This window comes from Myxocyprinus asiaticus, chromosome 10 (assembly GCF_019703515.2).
Source record: "Myxocyprinus asiaticus isolate MX2 ecotype Aquarium Trade chromosome 10, UBuf_Myxa_2, whole genome shotgun sequence".
NCBI classification, from domain to species: domain Eukaryota; kingdom Metazoa; phylum Chordata; class Actinopteri; order Cypriniformes; family Catostomidae; genus Myxocyprinus; species Myxocyprinus asiaticus.
Genome location: NC_059353.1, coordinates 22,084,356 through 22,107,953, shown reverse-complemented (window position 1 = coordinate 22,107,953; position 23,598 = coordinate 22,084,356). Strand labels below are relative to the sequence as shown.

At 39.7% G+C, this 23,598-nt stretch overlaps 1 protein-coding gene across 2 annotated transcripts in view; it reads left to right on the top strand.

The window, feature by feature from the left end:
• The window catches only part of si:dkey-91i10.2 (uncharacterized protein LOC555224 homolog), a 37,933-nt gene that overhangs the window by 5,523 nt on the left and 8,812 nt on the right, over positions 1–23,598 (top strand). For both annotated transcript variants that reach the window (XM_051709266.1, XM_051709265.1), the window contains exons 2-4: positions 13,667–13,814; positions 16,111–17,690; positions 22,670–22,853. In XM_051709266.1, the coding sequence (XP_051565226.1) occupies positions 16,162–17,690; positions 22,670–22,853 (1,713 nt within the window). In that variant the 5' untranslated portion in view covers positions 13,667–13,814; positions 16,111–16,161. The remainder of the gene's footprint in view (positions 1–13,666; positions 13,815–16,110; positions 17,691–22,669; positions 22,854–23,598) is intronic.

The following is a 23,598-nucleotide window of genomic DNA, read 5'->3' as shown; positions in this document are numbered from 1 at the left end:
TCCTTGGCACAGTTTTCTCTGCATTATCCTTGTCACATTTCACACTGGATCCATACCACTTTCTCCTTTTCTCTGGAGATTGATAAGTGTGAAGTCTCTCAAATCTGCTGCAGGGCTGTAGGTTGTTGTTATTGTTACTGTTGCCAGAGGCAGAGGCAGAGCTGCTGGTGTCATAATCCACCTAATGAAAGCAAAAACAGAGACACACTGAGGAGTAATCAAAAGCAAGCCCTGGACTGCCTACAGATGATGTATAAAACCATGGAGTCTGCAGTATTTATTTACTCTCCTTTAAGTATAACAGCAATTATTACAGTTCTCCAATGAGTAATACAGTATTAGAGGGATTGAGTTTTTTGGTTAGAGGGTTATGCTATTAGTATTTCACAATGAAGTGAGGATAATAATGTACAGCCAGCCAGTCATTACCGTAAAATAAAATCGTCAATAAAACCGATCGCAACAGCGAAAGGGAGCACAATCATTTTTATTAAACTGTGCCGTTTTTGTGCCACTGAATCAAATTTAATGATACTCATCTCTTGTTCGACGCTTAATAAGCGCTTAATATGCTTCTTATCTGAAACACACATCTGTGCGTTACGATTAAAGCCTAGTTTCTCTTGCATCCACCATAGAAACACTCAGACAAGTGATATCCTCTGTGCTATCCTGTCCCTGAAGCACCACAAAACTGATGTGACCTTTGAATTCAACTGAGAATTTTCTACTTCTGCCTACCATGCACCAACATAAATTGCAAAGCTTTGTAAACTACATATTACCACACTTACGCAACTAACATTTATCACAGTAAACATTACCAGAAATGTTTTTTAATTGTTTCATATTAAAAAATATCTCCGGATGAATTTATTAGACTTCATTTTAATACAACCGTGGTGTTTCTAAAGCCCAAAGTATAATTCAGTCAGACACGAACTTGTGCACCTGGGTACAGGACACATGATACAAATCTTGTCATCAGCCTAGTGTGTGAGCAGCCCGAATTTTCTAACTGCACGTCCTTGAACGCACAGAATGTGCATGCTCCTGGAGTTACTTGCACTAATTAGTGGGTTCACAAGGTGGCAACACCTACATTTTGAGCTGTTGCTGTCACAAAAAGTGCTAGAAGAAGATGTAATCACAGCTAAATATCAGGAGATGATGTTAAATACAAAAGTGGATGTGCAAGTCAAGAGCCCGTTTGTGAGGAGGTCTGGAGATACCTGCATTTGTATAACTCGAGTCTGAAGGAATATAAAGGCATCTTTATGGGTCTAAACTCCTGAAGAGAAAGGTCTCTCATAGCAGTCATAGTGCCATGCACCAACCGTCTGTTGATGTGCGCACAGTATGAAATATACAGAACTTTGACAGGCTCGTGTTCGACTGTATGCAGATACTGAGCATTTGCGTTAAAATGGAAGTATACCCAGGGCTTAAAAGTGTTTAGGCTATTATTTTCCATTACAAATACTAAACTCAGCAAAAAAAAAAAAAAAAAAAAAAAGAACGTCCTCTCACTTTCAACTGCTTTTATTTTCAGCAAACTTAACATGTGTAAATATTTGTATGAACATAAAAAGATTCAACTACTAAGACATGTGACTAACAGAAATTGAATAATGTGTCCCTGAACAAAGGGGGGGTCAAAATCAAAAGTAATAGTATCAGTATCTGGTGTGGCCACCAGCTGCATTAAGTACTGCAGTGCATCTCCTCCTCATGGATTGCACCAGATTTGCCAGTACTTGCTGTGAGATGTTACCCCACTCTTCCACCAAGGCATTTGCAAGTTCCCGGACATTTCTGGGGGGGAATGGCCCTAGCCCTCACCTTCCGATCCAACAGGTTCCAGACGTGCTCAATGGGATTGAAATCTGGGCTCTTCGCTGGCCATGGCAGAACACTGACATTCCTGTCTTGCAGGAAATTACACACAGAACGAGCAGTATGGCTGATGGCATTGTCATGCTGGAGGGTCATGTCAGGATGAGCCTGCAGGAAGGGTACCTCATGAGGGAGGAAGATGTCTTCCCTGTAATGCACAGCATTGAGATTCCATGCAATGACAACAAGCTCAGTCCGATGATGCTGTGACACACCGCCCCAGACCATGATGGACCCTCCACCTCCAAATCGATCCCGCTCCAGAGTACAGGCCTCAGTGTAACGCTCATTCCTTCAACGATAAACGCAAGTCCGATGATCACCCCTGTTGAGACAAAACCGTGACTCGTCAGTGAAGAGCACTTTTTGCCAGTCCTGTCTGGTCCAGCGAAGGTGGGTTTGTGCCCATAGGCGACGTTGTTGCCGGTGATGTCTGGTAAGGACCTGCCTTACAACAGGCCAACAAGCCCTCAATCCAGCCTCTCTCAGCCTATTGCGGACAGTCTGAGCACCGATGGAGGGATTGTGCATTCCTGGTGTAACTCAGGCAGTTGATGTTGCCATCCTGTACCTGTCCTGCAGGTGTGATATTTGGATATACCGATCCTGTGCAGGTGTTGTTACACATGGTCTGCCACTGCGAGGATGATCAGCTGTCCTTCCTGTCTCCCTGTAGCGCTGTCTTAGGTGTCTCACAGTACGGACATTGCAATGTTTTGCCCTCATGCCTCCATGCAGCATGCCTAAGGCACATTCACGCAGATGAGCAGGGACCCCGGGCATCTTTCTTTTGGTGTTTTTCAGAGTCAGTAGAAAGGTCTCTTTAGTGTCCTAAGTTTTTATAACTCTGACCTTAATTGCCTACCGTCTGTAAGCTGTTAGTCTTAACAACCGTTCCACTGGTGCATGTTCATTAATTGTTCATTGAACAAGCATGGAAAACATTGTTTAAACCCTTTACACTAAAAATATGTAAAGTTATTTGGATTTTTACAAAATTATCTTTAAAATACAGAGTCCTGAAAAAGGGATGTTTCTTTTTTGCTGAGTTTATAATAATCCAATAATTCATTTTTTCTTCTCTTTTTTTTAAAAAGACTAACTACTTTGACCAAACAACAGTAATTAGGAGCCATCCATGGTCTTACCTGTGGTTATTTATTCTATATATAAAAAACAATACCACTGTTGAAACATGGAAGATATATGCTAAACATAAGGACAAGTAATCGTTACTTGCAGCCCTTATTATATCACAAGTAAGATCCAACAGATGTTAGACATGACGAGTACAACTATGGAGGATGATGATGTCTTGGACAACCCCCCCCCCCCCAAGTAATCTTTGAGAGCAGTAGTATCATGTTTATGTGACTTCTGTAATTTAGAAAGAGGAAAAATAGCCTTGTGTGGAGCTGCTGCTCATTGATTCATCAGTCTGAAAGGCAATTATCATCCTGCTTTATTTCCCTCGCCATCTCAAGGCTGAAATGCATATTCATTTCATGGGAAAGATTTTCATCTTTTTCCATTTATCTCTATGCATTATGTAAGCCATGGTCTGTCATAATAAAGTGAGGGTATACAGTTGTGCTCAAAAGTTTGCATACCCTGGCAGAAATTGTAAAATATTTGGCATTGATTTTGAAAATATGACTGATCTTGCATTTTATTTAAGGATAGTGATCATATGAAGCCATTTACTATCACATAGTTGTTTAGCTCCTTTTTAAATCATAATGATAACAGAAATCACCCAAATGGCCCTGATCAAAAGTTTACATACCCTTGAATGTTTGGCCTTGTTACAGACACACAAGGTGACACACACAGGTTTAAATGGCAATTAAAGGTTAATTTCCCACACCTGTGGCTTTTAAAATTGCAATTAGTGTCTGTGTATAAATAGTAAATGAGTTTGTTAGCTCTCACGTGGATGCACTGAGCAGGCTGAATACTGAGCCATGGGGAGCAGAAAAGAACTGTCAAAAGACCTGCATAACAAGGTAATGGAACTTTATAAAGATGAAAAAGGATATAAAAAGATATCCAAAGCCTTGAAAATGCCAGTCAGTACTGTTCAATCACTTATTAAGAAGTGGAAAATTCGGGGATCTCTTGATACCAAGCCAAGGTCAGGTAGACCAAGAAAGATTTCAGCCACATCTGCCAGAAGAGTTGTTCGGGATACAAAGAAAAACCCACAGGTAACCTCAGGAGAAATACAGGCTGCTCTGGAAAAAGACGGTGTGGAGCACAATACGACGATATTTGAACAAAAATGAGCTGCATGGTTGAGTTGCCAGAACGAAACCTTTACTGCGCCAATGCCACAAAAAAGCCCGGTTACAATATGCCTGACAACACCTTGACACCCCTCACAGCTTCTGGCACACTGTAATTTGGAGTGATGAGACCAAAACAGAGCTTTATGGTCACAACCATAAGCACTATGTTTGGAGAGGGGTCAACAAGGCCTATAGTGAAAAGAATACCATCCCCACTGTGAAGCATGGTGGTGGCTCACTGATGTTTTGGGGGGTGTGTGAGCTCTAAAGGCATGAGGAATCTTGTGAAAATTGATGGCAAGATGAATGCAGCATGTTATCAGAAAATTCTGGCAGACAGTTTGCATTCTTGTGCACGAAAGCTGCGCATGGGATGCTCTTGGACTTTCCAGCACGACAGTGACCCTAAGCACAAGGCCAAGTTGACCCTCCAGTGGTTTCAGCAGAAAAAGGTGAAGGTTCTGGAGTGGCCATCACAGTCTCCTGACCTTAATATCATCGAGCCACTCTGGAGAGATCTCAAACGTGCGGTTCATGCAAGACGACCAAAGACTTTGCATAACCTGGAGGCATTTTGCCAAGCCGAATGGGCAGCTATAACACCTGCAAGAATTTGGGGCCTCATAGACAATTATTACAAAAGACTGCACACTGTCATTGATGCTAAAGGGGACAATACACAGTATTAAGAACTAAGGGTATGCAGACTTTTGAACAGGGGTCATTTCATTTTTTTCTTTGTTGCCATGTTTTGTTTTATGATTGTGCCATTCTGTTATAATCTACAGTTGAATATGAATCTCATAAGAAATAAAACAAATGTGTTTTGCCTGCTCACTCATGTTTTCTTTAAAAATGGTACATATATTACTATTAAGGGTATGCAAACTTTTGAGCACAACTGTACGTGTGAAAGACATATACAATTTGGTCTCATATTAAGCATTTAGAGTCTTAAAACTCTAGACAAAAAAGCAACTTAAACCAAGGTGGTTTGCTGGTCTTAACTGGCCACCAAGATAGTTAGGCTGGTCTAGTTTGATGATTTTAAAAGGGTTTTAGACACAACTGATCAGACTGTGTGATCAGCTGGATAAACAGCTAAACCAGCTAAACACTAGAGGTAGACTGATATATCGGTTTTACAGATTAAACGATGCAGATATTTGCTTTTTGGAACTATAAAATATATGTTGATAGATGCCGATAGTTTTTTATTATTATTATTATTATTATTATTCCTCCTCATGTTCCTCTGTGGCTGATTGTTTCTGCAATATAACAGCAGCCTCTAGAGGTGAAACAAAAACAATCACAAACACCTCGTGGGGATTTGCTGTATCTAGATCTTTCATCATTGACAATATTCGTCCATATTTTTATTGTCACTTCAGTGCATATTTTGTTATTTTGCCAAAAAAATTATTCTATGGAAACATCCCCCGTCAAGACTCTTGTCTCTATGTCTGCGTCCATCATAATAGGGAAAGACCAAGGAAATGTTTTAACATTCTATAAATCGATTTTAAAAGCTATCAACCGATTAATCGGTTATTGGCCAGTTTCCACCACCTTAGTTATCAGTATCTGCTAAACTCACTGTCAATTCACCAGGTTAAACTAGCTAAGACCAGCCAATGACCTTATACTGGTTTAAGCTGTCTTTTCCCAAGGGAAGTCTTGATCTATGATTCCTAGGGTCAGTATTTTATTATGTGCAATTGGTGAAAATTTACAGATGAACCAAACTTACAGCTTACTTGAATCAATGCTCCAATTTTCTTAGTGAAATTATGCAATAATGATATTGCATGTGGCAATGTGGTCTTTAATTAAACACATCCACCAACAAGAGGACTGGCGGTCATTGATCCATTGCCATATTGACGTGTGTGTTTCTTGGAAATGCAAGCTCTGTAAATTGCCTTAATACAATCTATTGAGGCTAGCTAGAATGTCACGCCAGTGTCTCTGCTAGTTATTTGAGACAACTTCTAAACTAGGCCAGATGTATAATGATTCCCTGCGAGATCGTTACATCTGCAAATGGTGTACACCAATTAGTGATGAAGAAAAACTTCAGCACTGCTTTGTAGAATGTACATATTGTTAGGGCTTCAAAACTTTTGTTTGAAAGGCCTACCATACTGCTTACCTAAGAATAGTAGGATTTGTTTATGGAAAAACCTGTGAACTAAGAAGGATTCTCTCACCTAATCTACCTAATACGTTATTCATCAAATTTTCAGTTATTCAAACAAGTTTTCAGCTAACGACCCTGCATCAATGTGGAGTGGCATGAAACAACTTACGAATTACAGGACTCCTGCCCCCAACCCTGTGGTGGCCAACAACTGGCTGACGACCTGAATGTGTTCTACTGTAGATTTGAAAGGCCCAATCTCACACCCCACACCCACTCTGACCTTCAGTTCACACAAACACCAACACCTCCTGCAACCCACCTCCCCCCCCCCTCCTGCTACTCAACCTGCACTTAAGATCTGTGAAGATGATGTGAGCCGCGTCTTTCGGAAACAAAAGACGAGGAAGGCTTCAGGCCCAGATGGCGTTTCACCTGCATGTCTTAGATCCAGCTGGCCCCCATCTTCACACAGATCTTCAATAGACCACTGGAGCAGTGTGAAGTCCCATGCTGCTTCAAACGTTCCACTATCATCCCCATCCCAAAGAAACCAAAAATCACAGGACTTAATAACTACAGACCTGTCGCCCTGACGTCTGTGGTCATGAAATCATTTGAGAGACTGGTGTTGGCCCACCTGAAGAACATCACTGGACCCTTTCTAGATCCCCTTCAATTTGCTTATTGAGCAAACAGGTCCGTGGATGATGCAGTCAACATGGGATTGCATCATAAACTGCAACATCTGGACAGACCAGGGACATATGCAAGGATCCTTTTCGTGGACTTCAGTTCGGCTTTCAACACCATCATCCCAGCTATACTCCAGAATAAATTACACCAACTCTCTGTTCCCATGTCTATCTGTCAGTGGATTACCAGCTTTCTGACGGACAGGCAACAGCTTGTGAGACAGGGGAAACTCACTTCCAGCACCTGTAGAATCAGCACTGGTGCCCCCCAGGGATGTGTGCTCTCCCCACTACTCTTCTCCCTCTACACCAATGACTTCACCAAGGACCCCTCTGTCAAGCTCCTGAAGTTTGCAGATGACACCACTGTCATCGGCCTCATCCGAGATGACGATGAGTCTGCATACAGAAGGGAGGTTAAACAGCTGGCTGTCTGGTGTGTCAAAACAACCTTGAGCTGAACACGCTCAAAATGGTGGAGATGATTGTGGACTTTAGGAGGAACAACCCAACACTGACCCCCCTCACCATTCTAAACAGCACTGTGGCAGCAGTGGAGTCATTCAGGTTCCTGGGCACTACCATCTCACAGGACCTGAAGTGGGAGACCCACATTGACTCCATTGTGAAAAAGGCCCAGCAGAGGTTGTACTTCCTTCGCCAGCTGAGGAAATTCAACCTGCCACAGGCGCTGCTGATACAGTTCTACTCAGCAGTCATTGAGTCTGTCCTCTGCACTTCAATAACTGTCTGGTTTGGTTCAGTTATGAAATCAGACATCAGAAGACTACAAAGGACAGTTTGGACTGCTGAGAGGATTATTGGTTGCTCCCTGCCCCCCCTTCAAGGACTATACACTTCCAGAGTGAGGAAAAAGGCTGGAAAAATCACTCTGGACCCCACTCACCCTGCCCACTACCTTTTTGAACTGTTGCCTTCTGTCTGACGCTTCAGAGCTCTGAGCACCAGAACCGTCAGGCACAGGAACAGTTTTTTCCCTCAAGCTATCCATCTCATGAACAGTTAAATTACCCCATTGAGCAATAAATATGTGCAATACACAGTTTAGTCTTTCTTATATTTATCCAACACATCCAACCTCTTCTGCCATTTCATTCCTCTGAAGAAAAAAACCCCCAAAAAACATTTGCACTGTACATAACAGATTTGTATTTACACTGTACATAACAGATTGTATTAGATTTGCACTACCCATGTGTATGTGTGTATGTATGTATGTGTGTGTCTGTATGTATGTGTATAATTTTTTTTTTTTTTTTTATTATTATCTATGTCTTGCTGCAGTTTTTGTATTGTTTTTGTATTGTTGTACGCTGGAAGCACCAAGACAAATTCCTTGTATGTGTAAGCATACTTGGCAATAAAGCTCATTCTCTCTCTCTCTCTCATTCTCATCAGCTCAGTTAACACTGCAGAATCAAAATATTCACAAAACAATCTTGAGCTACAGGAAAGACACCCTATAGCAGGGCTGGTCAACTGGCGGCCCATGGGCCAAATCTGGCCCGCCAATCATCTTTGTCTGTCCCTCAAATTTTTGATAAAATTGCCTCGCCATCTGAAATCCCAGAGTGCTTTCTGTGCAAAACTCAGTGGGCTCAGTCAGTTCCCTAGTTCAGTAGTCAGGGCACTGATCAGTGAGTTGGCCATTTTTAGGGCTGTCTCCGCATCGCATTTGAGGTTTAAAACGGCGTCCTGATGCATCCCGGACAGCAGCAAAGCACCACCTCTCACCAGTCAATCACCCGCCGAACAAATGTTTAAACTTACGTGCGGATTTAAAAGGAAATATCATACCCAAGTATGAGAACTTCCCGGCTCTTCCTTAGTGTGTCTGTCTGATTTGAACATGCAGGGTGGCAAGATGACAAGCACACACATCTGAAACTGAACAACACTACTCCACTAAAACAACCAATAAATTTGCTCGAAATGTTGCGTTTGTGCTTAGATTAAATCTCAACTGCATCTGGGAGAAACAGCACGCCGGTTTTGTTCTTTGTCTTTATGACTATTTGTAGTTTATTATCGTTCAGTAACACACTGATATAGTGATTGATGTATGTCCATATGAAATCATAAACACTCTCTTCAAAATCCCAACACCACAATGAATGAATGTATGGATGTATGCTGCAACAACAGCTGTGTTTACTTGACAACGGAAGTTATGCCCATATTTCTCGCTAAGCATCACGGGATGTAGGAAAAAGGTGGATAATAGATTTCTGTGGTGTTGATGTCCAAGTGTAGTTAGCTTGCAAATTGGATTTACAGGTTACCAATTTTCCAGAAGTTATTATTAGTAGTTTAATGTGTTCAGGGTAGGGGTTAGACAGACTAGTCGACTACAACTAACGTAGTTGACACTGTCAGCCTGAAGCCAACAAGTCGCTTAACATGTGATTTTTCCAATTTTTCCCTCAGGTGTCAAACTACTAGTTTGTTTCCATGGCAACCTATATGACCCCAGGCACAGTCTAGTTGGCTATCTAGCCATCTTGTAATGTCACCCATCACGTTACAGTTATGGTGACCAGATTTTTAAAGTCTCAAACCGGGATGGGGGAGGGAGAGTGCCAGTATATACAATACATATACACACACACATATACTGTATACCTATGTGAAATTTTCATTTTATATTAAGGTATCAACCATTTTAATCACATTTAAGCTTAATAAAATGTGGGATGACAAATTAATCTTAAAAAGTGCAAATGTATTTTTCCTTTAATGTCATGAAATTACATGTATAATAATAATACAAGCTGTATGATATTTCATGTCAGCTATACATTTTAACAAATTATTCACAAAGCTGAAAAAGTTGAAAACTGAAAAAATAAAACACATAACTTGCATGGATCGTAAAAAAAGTGCAGAGTGTTATAGCTGTTTGAATGGGATCTGCAAGGTCCGTTTAACCTCCGTGAGTGTCTGAAAATGAACATTTACAGCGATAGCAAAACACAGGGGTAGTGTAGCCTAGCACCATCGCCTCTTTGAAAAAATACTTGCTGGGGTTCCACACAAATTCCATTTTGATCGACTCTTCTTAGTATCTTCAATGAAAACTGGAAGTTGGAAGACAAAACTCAGAAGAGTGGAGCCCTGAAAAGGGGCAGGGCTGAATAAGATATACTTTTACTTTTATGCATTTGGCAGACTCTTTTATCCAAAGCAACTTACAATGCCCTTATTACAGGGACAATCCCCCTGGAGCAACCTGGAGTTAAGTGCCATACTCAAGGACACAATGGTGGTGGCTGTGGGGATTGAACCAACAACATTTTGCTTACCAGTTTAGTGCTTTAGTCCACTACACCACCACCACTCCATATATATGATATTATTGACAACTTCTATATAACTTTTTTTTTTATCCAAACTGAATTAGAAAAAAAAGAGAAGCTTCAACATTTTTACAATAGCTCCTTTTGAGTCCACAAGGAAAAAGACATGTTAATGTTGTGTGGGTAGATGATCTTAAAATTACATTTTCAGTTAAAGAATCTGTGATCTGCAGGAGTTCAATTGGACTGACCAAATATATAGATGTGAATTTTTTTCGTGCAACTTTGTGCAATTGTACTTTTTTGGAAATAACATTCATAATCCACTTGGCTCAAAAATCTGAGGGGGCACACATGAGTGGGCATGACACCTCTGATCAGGTGGTCCTAATAACATTTAAAGCTATGAAAGGTTTACTTTCATATGGATTTACAGCTAAACTCTAATACGGATAATGTGACCATAAAGATAGCCCTTAGTCCACTTACTGCAAGATATTGGAGATAAGCAGCCAATGATCAATAATTGTCCGGACCTTCCAGAGTCTTCCCGTATATCGGCTTTCTCCAGGATAAGATGGAATCTTGGGGATCAGGCAAAATTGTCACCAGGCACTAATTCGATAATGACTACTTAAACTTTGCATGTATTACCCACATTCACTAGGCAAGCCATCCTCATTATAAGTAAAGCTTACCTGTGGCCTACAAACTTTACTGTAGTAAGGGAAGAGTTGAGTCCGCACTGATGTGCACATTTCAGCAATTCCACCATTGCTCTCTTCTGTCAATGACACTCTCCCACCAATATACTCATATGTCGCCCTTCCACTAATATTGCTTCTGGAAATAGCTTTAATTCCTTTTCGTGGAAGCCCACATGCAGAAGAAGGAAAAAGGTTGGATATATTTTACTGCATTTATTGTGATATTGTAAGAAATAGCAACTACACTTCAGAGGCAGAAGTATTGTTTTATATATTGAGAGTATGGCAAATCATGGGGTCACTCTTCACCCTGCAGCTTAGTCATATTCCATGATTTTCCACCTGCCTTAACCTAGAAAACACCCCTTCTATGCTATCACGTAGACCTGCAAATACAATCAGTATGTGGCCTTTTGGTCTTTGATTCCCCATGAAGCAGCTTGCATTGATCAATTTGTAGCCTCACTACAGCTGCAGTACAGTGGAAGAGATTTAAGATTCCACATTTGCAGGTGTGGGGCATGTAAGCAACACCTTCAGAGAATAGGGTTAGATGGTTGTGGATACACCTTTTTCTTCTTCCTTTTTTCTATGTTTTTTACTCCAGGGATTTAAAGGAGGAACTAATAGAGGTGCTAAGATGAAATGATTATGAGGTTATTATCACATCTTTATATGCTCCCCAGGAAAGTGTTCAGAGTGTGTGAGTGTGTGTTTGCTCTGTTCAGCTATCAGTTGTAGCACTGGTGTTTTTGTTACACACATATGGACGCACCATATGGATAAAGCCACAACCACACATTTATATACACTGTGATAACAAGATGAGGAAGTGCTGCTTGCTGGCTTTTTTCTAAGTAATTGTGATGTTAGTATAAATAGTAGCATTAGATTTCAGATAGATGGATGGACGTACGGACAGATAGATAGATAGATCAGCATTCAGTGTTACACAAATGTACAGCATTCATAAATGTATACAAATGCCCCTTAAAAATTAATTCCAGGGGGGAAATATTGCCCTTAAAATACAAAATAGAATTTCTGACACATACTACCAAGTCCTCGGGTTCTGTCACTCAGATTCGTCTTAGCGAGCAGCTGCACCACATACTGAGAGACATTTGTCAAACACCAGGCAGAGCTGCTCATAAGATTAGTAAGATAGAGTGGAAAAGCAACTGAATGTGTTTATTGACTGAAGAATGACTCCTTTCTGGTTGAGGTCGATCAGTGTCTTCCTGAGTAATGATGAGTCATTAAAACTGCCTTCACTGAATTGCCAATCAAAGCTTGAAGAATATCCAGAAGGTCATTGGGCTGATATTGAGGTGAGAGGAGATAAATTGCAAGGCCCTGAATTCCCTGAATTTCAGAGCCTTGAGTCACAGGAACTTAAATTACATACCAATGTGTGAACTGTAATAATTTATCAGAACTCTAAAAACATTTAAGTAAGAGTTGTGGTCTTGTTGTTATTAGGGAATAAACATGTAAAGAATTGACATATAGCTTTTACAATTTGTTTGATTGACAATAATTTAGTCTGTATACTTAGACATTTAGTAAAAGTTCCAATTTCCTGGAAAGCAGGAAAAATGATCTTTGTTATAATAGTGTTTGTCCAGAGAACTAATACTATTTACCAGTGTTTGTTTGGCAGTGTTGATTGTTTCTGGATGTGCTTTGTTTGAGGGAAACTACAATGATTTAAAGGTGCACTCAGCGAATCCTGAGAAACACTGTTGATATTCAAACTCAACAGCCAAAACAAACACACCCCTCCCTTCAGTACTCCTTTGGAAGCTCCGCCCCCCAAATGCATGCACGCGAGATGGTTTTACGCACACCAGCTTCAGACACTCACATCTCTCCTGCTACTAAATCTAACATCACAACAGCAGCATGTATGGGTTCTGTGAAACATAGCAAAATTTATGTTACCCACCTGTCAAGAAGAAGAGCAACTTCTGCATCCTTCTTCAGGCCTTTTACCTCTCGGAGGTCTCTCTACTGCTGAAAAGCCTCGCCGGTGTTGATGCAGCTCCTAGTCCTCAACTTATCATAATCTTTCTTTTTTAGTTTATATTCATCTGACCTTTTTCTCTTGGTCTGTTTCTCAGCCATTTGTCCTCCTTGGAGTTTAGAAAGTTCGCATCAGCCAGATTTGCCTTCACTCTTTTCCTCTCGCTGTGCCCCCACCCCCATCCTGTGCACGCGCAAGAAGCACCTCCTGTTGCTGATTGGCTGGAGTCGTGTTGTTTGGACCAGTCTGTTCCACTTTGTTTTTGACCCATTTACAGAGCCAAAGCTGTGTTCAAATACTAGATTTTTTTTCAGTCCACCCACAGAACAGACAGCTAGCAGACTGTGAGGAGATGTTTGCAGAATTTGACAAAAAGTGTATTGGATTAGAATTACTGAGTGCACGTTTAAGACTTCTGTTTTATTCAGAGTGTTTGGCTTCTTAACAAAATTACCTCAATCCAATCAAATGTTTTCTCTCACAAAAACACAACAATACAAGACTTAGTAATACTGCAGTCTCTTTGTTCATTCCAGAAATTGATCAGTATTATTTTGGATGCCCGTATTTATGTTTTTCCCCTTTGTTTTGTAGTTGCCTGGGGTCTCAGCACTCTGACACCGTGGATTGTGTGTCTACCTCTAAGGACAAACCAAAGGAGAAACAATCGTTGGCCCTGAGCCTGTGAATGGGAGCCTAAAGCAAGCAGAGTAAAAGTTCACACACAGTTGATAAAAATGGGGTAAGTTTATAGAACATAAAGCTATAAGACTAACATACTGCAGTTCTCCGGGGATTCTCTAACACACCCAATAGGTCAAGTAGCCTGCAAATACATATATGGCCTTGCTGTACATATACATAAAGTATACACAATAAAATCAATCATGCTACCTGAGCAGTTTCAAGGCAAATTTTTAAATGCTGTCTGTCTTTTCTTATATGATATACAGTGGCACCAAAAGGTGTTTAAGCAATTGAAGTCACACTTCTAAATGAATGAATGTCATTGCATTAGATAAAAAGATTTAAAGTGGCATCTTCAAACAATTATGCTCAAGCTTTTTTCAGAACTAAATTAAACCAACTGGTCCCAAGTTCATATTTAGTGGATGTTTCCTCTCAAGTTCACAGGTGTAGCTCATCACATTACCTATGGACATGTTCCATGTTTGACAGTCAGAAAGTGTCCAAACACTTTTTTGTCTTATTTTTGAACAGTATGTCTATTATTTTATGAACAATACATCCATTATTTTGTAATAACAATATTTTAAGAAACGTTTTACCGGAAAAGTGTGTTTATGAAAACAAATGTCACTTAATTATATATTTAGCTATATAATGCAAAAAAATGTATAAATGTTTTAATGTAGAAACTCTATTATAAATGCCACGCTGTATAATGTTTTTTTTTAATCTCCCGTATTTTGGCTCAGTATGGAGCTCTTGTAAAATCATTCTGTATCTCAACGAGACACTGTCTGCTCATTCTCTCTTGTGTCTGCAATAATTCAGCTCAAATAGGAAATTGAGCATCTGCCTGTCTGTCATATACAGAGAAGACATGGTGGGCCTGGCATGAACTGATCCAGAGCCACATGCTCATTAAACAAGCTCCTTATGCTAATTGACTGTTTATTCACACGTCAGCAGTTTTCAAGTGCATGTGAATGAAAACACTGGCAGTTATTGAGACAATGAGTGAGTCTACTTGCTCACAAGGTCAATTTTTTTCCAGTGATCCACTGTACAATTCACAAAAATACACAAAGGTTTTTTCGCCTTGCTTATCTCCCAAATGGAGCATTTAATTTAGCCTGATAATACCGCTGGCGTTTCAATTGCTCAGTTTTAATTAAATTGGCCAAAACATTAATTGAACACTTGAACGTGCTATAGGCTTCCCCCACTATTTGCTGTTCAAAATCGCTATGATGGTTTTAGCCTTTTTCAATGTAATCGCAATGCCATTGTTGTTCTCTGACAGGCCATTTGAAAATGATACATTTTCATCTAAATGAATTTGTTCCGAGCGCAGTGGCCGGAATGATTCTAATGTGCTCTTTTGTAACTCCTGGCTTGACCCTGATATCTGTTTAAGATTACATTTGGATATTAATATGGCCTTAAGCCAGGCAATTTGTACTTATTACTGTAAGAGAAGCAATCTCTTTGCTAATCCACAGTTCTCATCTGATTAGTAGAATAAGAGCCCTGGGCAATTGTTGTGGCTCTCTTCATTACTGTCTCTTTTGATTTTCTTCCCTCTCATTCTTTTTAATGCCATAAAAGATTCATACAAAAGTGTGAGCCATTTTTAGAATATTAATTTGATTATAAAAGTCGTGTAGTAATAAGCATTATGAGCATTGTGATTAACCATAGCATTGGTTGGTTAGAAATTGTCTTTGGTTGGATCATTTGATTCAATATAGATTAGTGCACAGCCATTTCTAGCGTCTAAAGGAATATTTTCAGATTGCATATGAGAGCCTTTTTTTATATTCGAGAAATTTAGTCTATAGCAGAAATAAACAATACACTCTCATTGCTTTTACTTGTTTAGTGGTTAAAATCAATATTAAATCAAATTTAAAACTATTTACTTTCTTAATATTTATTCCTGGTTATTTTGAATGATTTGTTATTTGTCTTCATAATCTTTCATCAAAATATAATAATGGCTGACATAACCAAGCACTTCTATTTTTCAACCCCTCCCCTCCAATCAACTGTCATAAAGCTGTGGCCCTCAACTTTTTTTTACTCCAAGGCCCCAATATTTAAGAGGTTGAAAACCACTGATATAAAGAACACTTTTTTCCCCTCCCTACATATTTTCTCATTGAATATCCTGTTTTACCAGGAACATCACATTACGGAGGTAAAATGGGGTGCGAATCATGTTAATTTTAAAAACCAAGTGTTGTTTAACCATTTGGTATTGGTGATTAATAGATGTTTAGATGCATTGCTATTTTCAACATGTGAATACAGTATGCTGTCGTGATGCCAATGCATTCTGATTTCTGCAGGGCTGTGGTCCCATTGATCATTTCTGATAGACTGCAGCTCTTTCTGTGGCAATGCCGGATGTGAAAGCTCTACCATGTGAGTACTCCCCAGCAGGCTCTCCTGCAGGCTGCAGCATGGACTTGTCCATGGACCTGTCCGTCCTCAACTCCCCACTGTCTGCTTTCCCCCATCACGGCACGCCCCCCTTCACTGCCCAGGACATCACGCCGGGCCACTGTCCTCCAGGTTACAACAACAACAATGGCCTGCTCAGCAACCTTGGACTCTACTGCTCTACCAGCAGTATGCATCCCCTTAAACAGCCTGACACTCAGTCTGGCTACAGAACAATGCGTTTTCCACAGGGCTGTGTGAACGCAAGCAGCACCCGGCTTTACCGCAGCCTGGAAAACCTGCACTGGGCCGCAGTGTCTGACCCCAGCGCCTATCCTTATAGGAGTGTGGACAGTGAGTTTATTCTTCACTGCGCTTCAAGTAGTCATTGGTATGGTGGATCTCCTCAGGGGTCACAGAACTATGGCGTAATGCCATCCCCTGAAAGTATGGCGTTCTACAGCCGGCGAGGAGTAGTTCGAAAGGATATACCTCTTTTCCCTCAGTGGCTCTTACCTGCAGTTGAGGACTTGGGAATGAATGGAAATGGGCGAAAGGGCCTTAGAGACAAACTTCGGCTCCAGAGCACACGTGCGACAGAGCCTCTCAAGCCCTTGAGACCTCAACCTGTGCTTGGTAATGCACCAACTCCAATGTATCCATGCGATCAGGAAGTAGCAGTTCGCTTGGGACTGCCATCATCCTTAGTACAAAAAAGTGGACCGCAAGAGCTTTGTGCTCGTCGCATCACTAGTCCAGAGGAGATCAAACAAGAGGCTCTGCGTCGATTGCAGCTTCGGAGGCAGAGAAGCACCCCTAACCTGGCACTGAACTCTAGACAGGAGTCTAGCAGTATCAGTAAAGCTCACACCTCCGAGCCCATCTGCTTTAACTCTGCCCAGTCAACCCCTGAGAGGAAAAGACCTCCCATGGGCCGCCTACACATACCTACATTTGAGGAGTTTAAGAGAATGAGACAGAGGGAGAAAAGTCAGAATTTGAGTCCCTCAAAATCTCTATCTAGTGGGGAAATGGAGAGTAATAACATGTATAACGAGGTTAATGGAGAGCAGAGAGTGCATACAGAGGAAATGCCAAGTGTGGAAAGGACTGATACCAAAGTCAGCCTAAATAACAGCACAGCTGAGGATTCAAACTTTCCTTGTGAACACAGCAAAGCAGATATGTCTGAGCCCGGTTCCACTGCAGAAGCCCTTTGTGGACCCATCCGCACAGGCCCTGTGGCCCGCTATCCATTACACCCTCAAGCTGCTATAGGAAAAGAGGAGACAAAGGGCCCAGCAGGCCCAGGGGCCACAGATGCAGTTGCTCTTCTCTTACCGTTCCACAGGGAGAGTGGAGACGGACCTTCCAGCTGCTGCCCTGCAATCCTTCTTGATGGCACAGACCTGTCCAGCTATGGAGCCAAAATCTACAAAATGAGGGATGGCTTCCTGGGCTCTGCCCTGGACCTCATTAAAAAAAGGTGTGTGGATGAAAGAGCTATTGTATTATTCAGGGCTCAACAATAGGGATTTCTTTTGGTTGCCATACCACAAAAATAATACATTTAATTTTTAGGAACATATTATTATGTCAGAAATTTACAACAAATAATTTATTAGGTTTTGCATTTGTTTGCAATGAAACATTCTTACACTGGCCCCAAGTCATCGGTCCATTATTATTGTTGAACCCTACTATTAGTTGTACATGCATTTACAATACATAACTTGTGGATTTATGCAATATCAGTAAGACTTTACAATAAGGTTCTATTTGTTAACATTAGTAAATGCATTGGGTATCATGAACTAAAAATGAACAATATGTTTTTACAGCATTTATTAATATAGGTTCATGTTAATTTATAAAGATACAATTGTTCATTGTTACTGTAGTTAATGTTAGTGCATAATGCATAAGCTAATGTTACCATACACAACTTATAATTTTATAAATGTATCAGTAAATTTTGAATTAACATTAACCAAGATTAATACATGCTGATATAGTAGTGTTTGTTATTAGTTCATGTAAGCTAATTTAGTAAGCTAATGTTAACGAATACAAACTTATTACTGTATAAAGTTTTGCCAATTTACCTAAATGCATCTTTTTACCTAAATGCATCAAATTGTTTAAGTTTCATTCTTAACTTGAATTCTTCTAGTTTATTCTACATTCTGGCTTTTTGTCAAATGCTGAAAGATTCATTATGTTGTCCATTGGTCAGCAGGATTGACAGACTGTTATCATACCCCTAACTTCAAGTCAGCATTTCTGAAAAATACATACATTTTGTGTTTGGATGGGAAAAATACCATTATGTTGAGTAAAAAATAGACATCACATGGAAAAGTTTATTTTTGGGTTATCAGTATTGCTTGTTAACTGTGAAATTAGATCCCATAGCAGGCTCTAGCAGTGTTTGCATCAGTATTTGTGTTGGTATTGATTTATTCCAGTATCTCTTAACAGCTTGTATACAGTGAGACAGTGTGAACTAATTATCATTATTGATGGGATACCTAATTTCCATACCTTCATTCATGCCTGGCCAACAGGAACATTAGCAGATGTGATATTGTGTGATGATTAGAAGATTTAGCAATACATTATTAGGAATATGGCAAAATGGCTCACAAAAAGTATGCCATGCTAACATTGCAAAAAATCTTAATTCCTAATCAGTATATAGTATTTGTCTTGTTTTTCAGTAAAAAAATTAAAAAATAATAACTAATCAATCAAAGCAAGGTTTTCAAAATGAAGCAAAATTAGATATTTAGACTTTTCAGAGAATATATGTTAAATATTTTCTCTTATAGCAGATTTTTTTTTACTTGTGCATAAAGATCTTTAAATTTAGATTAAACAAAGCTTAACAACAGTGACAAAATCTTATAAAAAAAAATCGCATCTCAGGAAAGTCTACAATATTAAAGGATATTTAGATATTTTTACTGCAAAATAAGAAACTAAAAAAGAATAGGATTTGAACACAACACAGTAACCAGAGGTAAAGGGCTGGATGCTACAGTATAGCAATACATTTGCAGCCCATTCCCCATTGATTTAGTAAGGCAGTAATTCCATTGTGAGAATTCTGCAGAGGTTGTGTTTTGTAGTGCTGGTTGTCTGGTTCACCCCCATCCTCAACAGCATCTGTCATATGGATGCTTTTCGCACAGAATCTCACACAAGCATTAAATATGTGAAGTTGATAGGAATTTGATTAACATAACAGCACATAACTCTGCCCCTGACAGTCTTCTCAACTTTTGCATGCATGCATAAATCTGTATAGATTTTTCTTCAGCTGCCTTTGCCCCAGACATAGCTTAACTGCTGGTGAATGTGAGGTATGTCAACACAAACCTTTCTCTAATGTTATGTACCTCCAGGGCAGGAGTCCAGGCTGCTCACAGTCTTAATATAACATCCATTATCCCAGCTGTACCATAGTGCCCCAAGTGTGGGTATTCATTACAGAGCAGCCTGGGGCTTTCAGATCCATTTTATGATACTTTTATGCAGTTATTTTAATTTATTGTTTCCCAAATAGGAAAAACAAGAACATGAACATTATTATTGTTCTAATTAAGCTTACATAATCTTGATCTCTTTGGCCAGTAAAGATTAATACATTTTAATGGCGGCTAGTGTGCTGATATACTGTATGACTAATCCGAGGCCTTATTTTTATAATTGTGTTAATTTAATTATTATAAATGAGTTGAGTCAGTTTTCGCGGACAGCATTTACATATCGTACCTTTATATATCACGTAAAACGAGACAACCTTTTCATTAAATGGATGTTAAAGGGATAGTTTGCCAAAAATGAAAATTCTCTCATCATTTACTCACCCTCTTGCCATCCCAGATGTGTAGGACTTTCTTTCTTCTGCGGAACACAAAGATTTTTAGAAGAATATTTCAGATCTGTAGGTCCATAAAATGCAAGTGAATGGTGGCCAGAACTTCGAAGGTCCAAAAAGCATATAAAGGCAACATAAAAGTAATCCATCGACTCCAGTGGTTAAATTCATGGGTGTTTCTCAATGCAAAGAACGCAGAGAACGGACTTGCGTTCTTATGAACACCAGTCTTGCCAAGCCACCTTGGAAGAAAAAACTCGGAAGAACAGGAGGATGTAGAATGTGTCTTTTGTAGGCTTTGAGATGTCCTGTGATCTTCCTGTTGCGCAATTAACCGTCACAGCACATTTGAAGCCAGTGTGAGAACTTCTGCCATTATCACACCAGTGACAGCATATTATAATCATCACACCAGTAAGATTTTACAGGACTAGTTACACGTTAAAATAATAAAGTCTGTAAACATTTGTTTCCTACATGTGTTTATTACTATATTAAAATGATGCCCATCAAAACGACAAATGTTGACAGAGTATAACGACTCACACAAGCTGTCAGACTCTCGCAAATTTACAGCAAGAAACTCTCGAGGTAAAACCACTGATATATCAGTGGGTAAAATACAACAATAAATGTCCTTTGTCTGCCACCGTATTACCAGATTCTTGCCCACAAGTCACCATTCAATGCATCCTTGATATTCGGCTTTATCAAGAACACATTCAGGTAATTTTATGCATTCTCTGTACTTGCATTCTTGAGGATTGGAATTTAACTTGGCCATGGATGATGACGTCGAACGAGTCCACAAGAACGTAAGAACATAAAAGAACGCACACTGAGAAACATCCCATGTCTTAATAGCACTGTACAGTCAATTTAATAAAGTCAGAAAATAACAAAACATTTAATCAACCTTTTGACCATTCAGCATTCAATATGGGTGTTTTCATTGTGTCATTTACTGTTGTTGTGCTGCTTTTTAAATGGCTATTTAAAACAAAATTAAATACAGTGAAAATCCAAATATATCAACTCGGTAATACAGCAAGCAGGTTTGTATTATATGCATGTGATAGCTGCTAGGGGTCATTCGCTCTGGGTTGTGTTTGACAGTAGGTCCACTGACTGTATGCTGGAATATGTGTCTCCATACATAGTAATAATACATTTGAAAATAAAAATTCAAAAAATTCAAAATAATAACCTCACACATACCACTGTTGATATGAAAGGTAATATATCTGAAACGCTTTAAGGACAGATTCATTCATGTGTGAAAGACATTCGTTTTATTGCCCCTTTCAGAGAAGAATATAAATTTCTGTCATTCTATGGCTACAGGTTTGTTGAGGTTAGAGGAGATACTCTTCCACATTTTATTGTTAGAAAAAAAAAAAGACATTTAGACACACATCGGTCATTAACATAGACATTTTTATTTTTCTAGTGAGATGTCAAGGATTCTTTGTCTGTCTGTGTGTGTGTGTTGTGTGTGTGTGTGTGTTTCATTTAATTTCATTCATTAGTGCTCATGGTTTTGCTGTCAGCAGAATTCTCAGATTTGATCTATGCAAATGATGAGAATGATGAGAGCAGCATTATCAGGTATTGGCACTGAGACATCAAAGTAAATGGAAAAGATGTGGGAGAGCCAATTAAGAAAGAGCTCATAACAAATCAATCAAAACACCTGTTCTTTACACTTTAGAGAGAAGTGCATATGAACAATTGTAGGAAAGAGGCAAATACCTGATTAATGTGCTTAATCATGTTTATTTAACAATGAATGAATCTGCATTCATACACAAATGTGTTACTAGTTGAATGTTGGCCCCTTTACACCTGGTATTAACATGTGTTCCGCATCTGATAATCTTTTGCAAGATTGGACTTACTTTGCATTCTAATATTAATTCCATAGTTATATGTGCAGATAATGCATTAGTATTTTCACCTTTGTTGAATATGGTCAACATCCAAATGTGGTTTCAGTGATCCAATCACAATAAAGTCTTGGGTGTTCCAGTGTGTTCTTTGTGATCCGATTACAGAAAACGTATATTAATGTGAGGTGGAAAGAGAGCCATTTAATGTCTTTGATTGGATGTCGTCTAAATGCTTTCATCTGCCTGATCAAAAAGAGCAAACAGATTTGATTGAGAATCAAAACAAAGGTGCATACTCATGTGAAACAGATGTGCCGTTATGTATTCACTCAGTCTGCAGTGTGTGGAGTTAGCCATGGATACAATACCTCCTTTTCAAGAATGCACACACACAAAGAAATCTAAAAGACTGATTATGCGTGTTTAGATTCAGACCCCTGCAGTGTGCAGTTCAGGTGTTAATGTGAATTGATGCATCTAATTGCTGTCCTCCATGAGCCCCTCTGGTCTGGGGGCACCAGCCCTACCTAGGGGATGGGGATTCACTGCAAACAAACATTTTCTAAATCACTTTTTTTGTCTTGTTTTCCAGTACAAATATCTAAACATTTTAAAACACAATACATTTTACTTAATTAAATTTGTAGTAGATAATAAGACATGTTTTTTAGAGAATGTCTCTCTCCCTCCCAGCTGCAGTGCAGAGATTGCAGCCGAGACTCCCGTCCGACTGTCGCGTGATCGGAATGACATCACTGACATCACCACTCCCCAGCCTAGCCATCAATCTGCACACGTTGCCATGACAACGTCGGCCTGCGGAGAGGAGGCTTGCAACGAGCCCACAGAACAAGGGGGGAAAGCGGCAACAGAATGCGTAAGGAATGCTCCTGTCTCTCACACACACGCATACTCATACACAAGCACGCACACCTTTCGCCTGTGAATTTCACCTGTGAACGAGGACAACAGAGACTCATGCATGCATGCACGGGAGTATGATCAGGGTGCATGGAAGGTTGCAGGAGAATCTGCATAGTAGAGACATCTGCAGCCATGCAGCGGAGCGCGCAAAGCTGCGGCTAAGAGCGGCACGCAGGGAGGATTAAAGCAAGGTTTCATGGTGGTAACTTCTTTTCATGCCTTCTTTATGTCAGGTTCTATGTGGATGCTTGGCTAACTGGTTACTGCCCTTGCTGCTTGAAATGCTGGCCAGATCTTCACTGCGCCACATTCATTTATGCCATAAACCTGGCTGTATGCTCAAAAATGACAATACTGTCAGTACAACTCACCCTCATGTTGTTCTAAACCCATATGAATTTCTATTTGCTTTGATGCACAAAAGGAGTTGTTAGGCAGAAAGTTTCATTTTTTATTTTTGGGTGAACTATTGGATGTTGTGTTTTGCATTAGCCTGGTATTCATGTGCTCTGTGTCTATGATTCACTGGTCTACTGTTGTGCATATCACTTTGTCTGTAATTAATTAAGATAAAAGCTGCCTTTCCAATTATTCTGTACGTTACCTGAACCTAAGGTGTCTTGTTTCTTGTGTATTGATAACACTTGAGAACCTAATGCTGTCAATCAATGGTTTTTCAAAATAGATGTGTGTTTGTG